At 39.6% G+C, this 7,351-nt stretch overlaps 1 protein-coding gene across 1 annotated transcript in view; it reads left to right on the forward strand.

The window, feature by feature from the left end:
* CDHR3 (cadherin related family member 3) overlaps window positions 1–6,970 on the forward strand; it is a 91,024-nt gene extending 84,054 nt beyond the window's left edge. The window contains exons 18-19 of the mRNA XM_082253528.1: window positions 2,985–3,033; window positions 6,591–6,970. Of these exons, the coding sequence (XP_082109654.1) occupies window positions 2,985–3,033; window positions 6,591–6,940 (399 nt within the window). The 3' untranslated portion in view covers window positions 6,941–6,970. The remainder of the gene's footprint in view (window positions 1–2,984; window positions 3,034–6,590) is intronic.
* Window positions 6,971–7,351: the final 381 nt, after the last annotated feature.

Consider the following 7,351-nt stretch of genomic DNA (forward strand, 5'->3'; position numbering starts at 1 on the left):
TTCTTAAAAATTGTTTTACACTTCCTGGTTCCCCTAAAGAAAGTAATGACGTAGCTCCGGCTGCACAGATTCCTTCTGGGAAGGCAACATCACCATTGACTTCACAGAAATTATACGGCGCATGCACAAGATGAAGCGCATGAAATTATAAGCCTCATTTCGTGCTTGCGCAGTACACAATTACAGTCAAGTCTTGGATTGTGAGCATAATTTGTTCCTGAAACATGCTTGTAAATTCAAAGCACTCTTATGTCAAAGCAAATTTCCCCATAAGAAATAATGCAAACTCAGATGATTCGTTCCACAAAGATTTATTCATAAGTCCTTCAGTTTATAGTCCAAATAAAAAAATTATAACAATGTGAAAGTGTTGCGTAACCATAAAATGTCCATCCACAAATGGCAGCCTCATAAGGGATTAGAAGCAAAATCCTGCAGGAGCTACAGAGTATAAGGCCCCTTTCACACTTGTGCGACTTGTCATGCGATTTGGCAATTGAAAAGCAAGATGGGAAAAATGAAGGTGTGTGAAAAACAGCCGGTCCCTAGTTTGAAATACTTACCCACCAGTCTGCTAACAAACCAAAATAAACCTGTCTAACAATATAAGTTAAAAACAGGAGTTTAGTTAACACACATTTGCAAATGCATGCGGAAGCTGCAAGGCCAACAACAAGGCATCCTGCGTTTCTTGCAGAACCTAACACTAAATGACACTACTCAACCTGAGTGTCCAAGTGTCTTCACAAAAGGAAGTACATGCTTGCTAATAGATGGATGGGAAACAGATGGGATTGGAGACCGCCCAATCCTCCCCCACCTGCTCCAATCCATGACTGGCAATGAAAAACGCATGGCTGTATAAAAAACCATGGGGTGCAAACTAAATGTGATCAGCTGGGAAACACACACCCCCATCCCTTTAGTAAAGATGTTATAGGCAAATGGGGACTTTGAGTGAGACACCCGCCTGTAAAACAAGCATCTCCATCAGTAGTAAGATACAAGAAATGGGCAATTTGGGACTTTGTGTGAAAAACAGCCGGTCCCTAGTTTGAAATACTTACCCACCAGTCTGCTAACAAACCAAAATAAACCTGTCTAACAATATAAGTTAAAAACAGGAGTTTAGTTAACACACATTTGCAAATGCATGCGGAAGCTGCAAGGCCAACAACAAGGCATCCTGCGTTTCTTGCAGAACCTAACACTAAATATACTGCGATTTGGGACTGCAAAATCACATGACAAGTCATTCTCCATTATTTCCAATGAGCCCCATTCATATCTGTGCGACTTGAAGTCGCACCAACTTCAAAGTAGTCCCTGCACTACTTTTGGCATGATTTTGATGCGTTTTGAGGAAAAGACTCGCATCAAAATCACGGCAAAATCGCGGCAAAAAGGCGCGACAAAATCACGGTAAAATCGTGCGACTTTGAAGTCGCACAAATGTGAAAGGGGCCTTAAAGAGAAGAGAGGCACCTCTAAGTGTAGCAATATGGTTACATTGAATGACGGTTCAACATTTAGCAACTCACATACATGGTTGATAAATAAAAGAGGCAGATCTAAGTATGCATGCATCCGGGGGAAAAGCTGTCCAGATAGACCATCTTCCTCACCGCCGGCTCTCCCTGCTGTCAGTCTGACCGGGAAGACTACCCTGCAGTAGAGCGATCTGAAAGCAAGGCTTGAAGCGCTCGTGGAGCGTAGCGTGGAAGGGATGACATCAGTAGCGGTGCGGAGGATGGTCTATGTCAGAGATCCTCAAACTATGGCTCCAGCTGTTGCAGAACTACACATCCCATGAGGCATTGTAAAACTCTGACATTCCAAGGCATTACTAGGCATGATGGGAATTGTAGTTCCTGAACAACTGGAGGGCCATATTTTGAAGACCCCTGGTCTATGTGGACAGCTTTTCCCTGGATACCTGCATACTTTGATGTGCCTGTTTTAATCATCAACCATGTGAGTTGCTAAATGTTGTACCTTCATTAAATGTAACCATATTGCTACACTTAGAGGCACCTCCCTTCTCTTTTATACTCAGTTGTGACATGACGCTGCTTGTATATCAAGACATCGCTTGTTTATCAATTCAAAATTTATCAAAAAATGTTGCCTGTCTTGGAAAACGCTCTCCCACCAACTTACTCTCAATCCAAGGTTTTACTGTTCACATTCATTTGTTGAAAAAAAAGAATCTCCCAAAAATCTTGCAAGTTTTCAGAGAAAGGGATTTGTTTTATTGCAGCAGAAGCATGTAGTGTCGTATGGCAGATGCGTGAGATGAGGCGCATGATGTCACAAGCTTCATCTCATTCATGTGCAGTATGAAGTACATTTTTCAAAATGGCAGCATAGGAATTGGAGCCCAGGAAGCAAAGACGCAGGACAAAAACTAGTTAAAATGAAGAAAAAGTCACATGGACATAGGTAAGTATACCTTTTTATATCCCCCCCCCCCCCCCTTTACATACTGTTGCAAAATTTTATAGAGTGATAAGGAGGGAAAGGTCCTCTTTAAGGGAAACTTACAGTATAGTTTGTTCTTAATTTCTTTATTTATTACCGTAACAACTAAAAAGAATAAATTTTAAAAGAAAGTGATGTAGGTCAGATACATATTATTTATAGTAATTAGCACATTTTGCATTCTCTTTTTGAAACAGTAGGTAAAGTTCTAGGCTCCCTTTTACATTTTTATGGACCCTATTGGCCTATTTGATTAAAAAGGCTGTGAAAAACCAATTGCAGTGATTTATTACTGATCAGACAGCTCAGCCCAAAGGTTTCAGTCAGACAAATGAAACCTCAAAGCAGTCAGCCTTGTTGTGCAATCTCTTTAGCTAGCCCGTAGTGCTGTAGAAAGCCTGCATCATGTACTAAATGTTTGCAAAGTAATTTTATATACACACAAACACTATACAGTGTATGAACTTAATTGATACAACAACCGTGTTCTGCTTTTTCCACAGGAAATGACTAAAATGAACACAGTCTTTGATGGAGAAGCTATAGATCCAAGTAAGTTTTGCTTTGAATTAAACTCAGCTAGCATCAGTTAAATAGAGAAAATAAGCAACATACTGTATGTATGAACTATTTATATTTTTAGACATTTAGAGTGCATGAATCTCACTTGAATGTAAAAATTGTACATATATTTGACATAATAATGTTTAAAGCCTGAGTGCTGTCAAAATAAAAAACACTAAAATCAGCACAAGGAACATGATTTACAGTCAGTAAGATGTGTTCCTTGTGCTGATGCTTCTTCTGTTTGAAATTCTCCTCCATTCATGCCCGTCAAGGGTGTGCTAAAGGCTCTCTTCAAAAGTGTCCAATTATGCCCGTCCTTTCCACTTAGCTCTATATGAATTGAGGACAGGCAAGGTTTTTCAGGAAGGATGGGGACAAGCATCCATTAGCTCATCTGTTGACCCCAAATTATGTTACAATTTAAGAGTATGAGGGAAAAATGTTGCTGTAAAAAGTATGTACATACATGTTTGATGAGGTACAATAAAAGACGTTAAATATTGCAAAAAGATTTATTTTGTTGTTGTTATTGTGCAATCAACACCATTGCTTTATGAATGTATCAACTAGGGAGATTATTTTCAAAGATTCTTAAGGTTACCACTCCTTCTGTAAACATGCAAGGGAACCACAGTTGAGTTAATGCATTAGTAAATGGATAACAAGAGCATAGTTCTTCTATCTCCATTCACAGGTAACTGGCATTCTTCTGTATCATTGCAAACAACTTTGCTAGTAAACAAACCACAGCTTAGTCACGCAATTATCTAAGAGTTGTTCACGTAGCAAAAGTGAATGGGACTTTTCCTAGGGGTGTCTTAGTGTCAGGGTGCTATCTTGGCACATAATTCTGTTGGCACAGCAGTCATAGAAAAGGCATCCTGTACTGCAGTGCACATTCATCTGGTATTGAGATATGTATTGTATGGTATTGGCCTGTCAGTGTGTAATCAACCAGTCAGAGGGGGGCAGAGTGCTTTGCCTCAGCTTAGAGGAAGCACGTAACCACTGAGGGGAAGTGAGTGTTGTGGCTAGGGCTGGGAATAAATGTGTCCTTGGAAGATGGATATGACTATACTGTATAGTAGTGTTGGGGTAAGAATATGCCACACCGCTACGGTTGGAAATTTACATACTGTACATACCTACTGTTAAGGTAGTAGAGAGAAGTATTTATGGATCTGTTGGCAGGGGTACTGCTGTATTATATGGAATATTCTTGATGATGTGGGAGTTATTGGCATCTTCGTTTAAGTGTGTGAAGTAAGGATCATGGGTTTGAAAGCTGTAAGCCATAGCAATCCTTAGCGGAGGTAGAGTGCAGCACATTCTTTATATCTAACTCAAATCCCATCTAACCATGCACAATTTGCCAGGGTCTGTTTTAGAACCACTTTAGGATACACCACCCTCTAATCCAGTTAAAGTGATTGTAAAGTCTTGTTTTTTTCTATTAAAATAGCAAACATGTCATACACACCTCCTTCTCTGCAGTGGTTTTGCACAGGGCAGCCCGGATCCTCCTCTTCTCGGGTCCCTGGCTGGAGCTCCTGGCTCCTCCCTCCTGTTGAGTGCCCCCACAGCAAGCAGCTTGCAATGGGGCCACCCGAGCCAAGCTGCAGCTCTGTGTGTCTATTCAAACACGAAGCTGCCAATCAGCCCGCTCCCTCTGACTCCTGATTGGCTAACTGAGTTTAATTGACAGAAGTGGGAGCCAATGGCGCCGCTGCTGTGTCTCAGCCAATCAAGAGAGAGAGTCCCAGACGGTCGCTGGATAGAGTTGGGCTCAGGTAAGTATTAGGGAGGCTGAGGGGAGCTGCTACACACAGAAGGCTTTTTATCTTAATGCATAAAATGCATTAAGATAAAAAAACCTTCTGACTTTACAACCCTTTTAAGTATTAAAGCTGAAGTTTAGCTAAAAAAAGTGTCACATTCCTTACCTATAAAGAAGAATATCTAACATGGACAAGGAGGCAGCTGGATTCTGGAGAAATCTTCACTTCAGGGATGCCAGTCCTCTTCCTGCTTCTGAACTTCTGGCACTGCAAAGGATTACCTCCCCCATTCACAGATAATGTTAAGGGCAGTGTAATCCATAAAAGAACTTTTTTCAAGGGAAGAGTAAGGATGGGGAGAGTCCTTGTTGGATCCTCAGTACTGCTTTTCTGCCTGAAGACCGGAAGCTGTTAACCACTGCAGCACCAGGAGTTCAGAGAGAGGAAGAAGTCTAGCATCCCTGCAGTGAAGATTTCTCCAGGATCCAACTGTCTGCACAACGTGGTACATACTTCACTACAGTTAAGTGATGTAAAGATGTAGAGATTTGTTTTACTTTATCTAAACTATTACTTAATCTATTACTTACTATTTACTTAATCTATTTAAAGAGTATTAAATGGGTTCAAAATACTCTCTGTGCAGGTATCTAAAACCTGTCTTTCAGCTTTCTGCATCTCTGTGAGCGTTTCAGGGCAAAAGGTTGATAATCTAACACTAGGAATTTCCCTAAAGATAGGTAGAGCATAGGGATCATTTTTTAGTGTGGTCTGCTCTTTGATTGTCCAATCAGTCATCTGGAAGTTGGTAAGTAACCAAGCTGTTTTGCTTAGATCACCCTCTTGTTTGTAAGTTTGTGGCAAAGGGGTTAACTATGTATTTTGACTGTGTAATTGACTGACTGACTGGAAATTAGCTTTAAATACTAAGGTAATAGAGGCCTAGAACTAATTTCACTTATCACATTTTTTCTCACGTGTTACCATTCACTCACATTTTTAACAAAGCATAATACTTCTGCTAGTACAATCAACATGTTCATTTCATTTTCAAAATGTTCATATGTTTAATAGAATTTTCCATTTATAAGATACTAAAAACATACAGGCTTATACTAAGGAAAGAAGTAGTATCCCAGGAACGAACAAAACATCTGTCATTGCATACTGATTAGCACATATAACTGTTCTTTAAACAGTGTTCATAAATGAATCTCTTTTTTGTCACATATACTTATAAAAATACTTGCACTATAAAGTCAGGTTTTATATCAGGATGCAGTCCTATAATGATCAATGTGACTGTGATATTTAGCAACCATTTTAGGCAATAAATCTGTATTAAAATAGTATATAATTAAGGGTTTGTTACTTCAGTTATTGTATCTGTGCAGACCTTAATACCAAAATAACTAAAAGGCATAGTTGTTTCAGCATAACATGTCCTATTTAGTATCAAATGTGTTAGACTTCTTCTCTTGGATAGGCATGCTAAAAGCATGACATGTAGGCTGTAGGCTATGTTCATCAATACTGAATTGAGCATTAAAATGGCATAGCACCAAAAGGCAGAAACTCACTAGCTAGAAATACAAATATTAGATGCGGGGTAATACAAGAAATCCCTCATACAAGGGTGCATGTTTAACACGTTGAATCATATTGATGAGTGCACCTTCTACATTGCTGTGTTAAACCTTTTCTGTTAAGCCATTTATGTTTTCATATGTGCTAAAACTTATGAGCTCTCTCTCGGTCTTCTAGTTACAGGAAATGTTTATGAATATAATACCAAATCTGGTGCCAGAAGATGGAAAGACACAAAGCAGCCTATAATAACACCTCAAGGTCCACAGCAAACAGCAGTAGGTCCCACTGATCCTACAGCCCCACCACCAACATTACGTGGTACCCCCAACAAGACAGAAAAACCACCCAAGGAAGATGAAGGAAAAAATGCTACAAAACCTGCAACACCTAAGAGACTTCAAACTCCTAACCAAACATCACCCATTATGGAGCCTGGAAGTAAAAGTCCTGCCAGCAGGGCTCCAGTGTCACCAAGGCTCTCTCCAAAAGTGTCTCCAAAGATACCCCAAACTCCTATACAGTAAAATGAGCAAAGGATATTGCTAAATTATAGAAAAAAGGAGAAAAATGCCCTGATAGCGCTCTGTAGGTAAACTGCTTGCCAGAAACCACATGCTAAACCTCTTTTCATAGGAAATTCAATTGTTTATTTGAGCGTACAGAAGAAAAAAGAAACAATACTTTGTAAAAATGTCCACAAACAAAAACAAAGTTAATCTCAAGGTTATGCCCAATAGCTTAATTTAAATGAACTGCCACTACAATATAAAGTCAGGTGCTGCTAACTCCAAATATGGATGGGAAATCCAAGTGGATCTAGAACAACATAAAGGTGCAGAAGATTCCTGATAGTTTATTGGGTGTACAAAACAATATAAACACTAAATAGAAATTGCACTCACGAGTGAGTTAGAGAGGTAGACAACAATGTATGT

This window comes from Pelophylax lessonae (assembly GCF_965119305.1).
Source record: "Pelophylax lessonae genome assembly, chromosome: 4".
In the NCBI taxonomy this organism is placed as follows: Eukaryota; Metazoa; Chordata; class Amphibia; order Anura; family Ranidae; genus Pelophylax; species Pelophylax lessonae.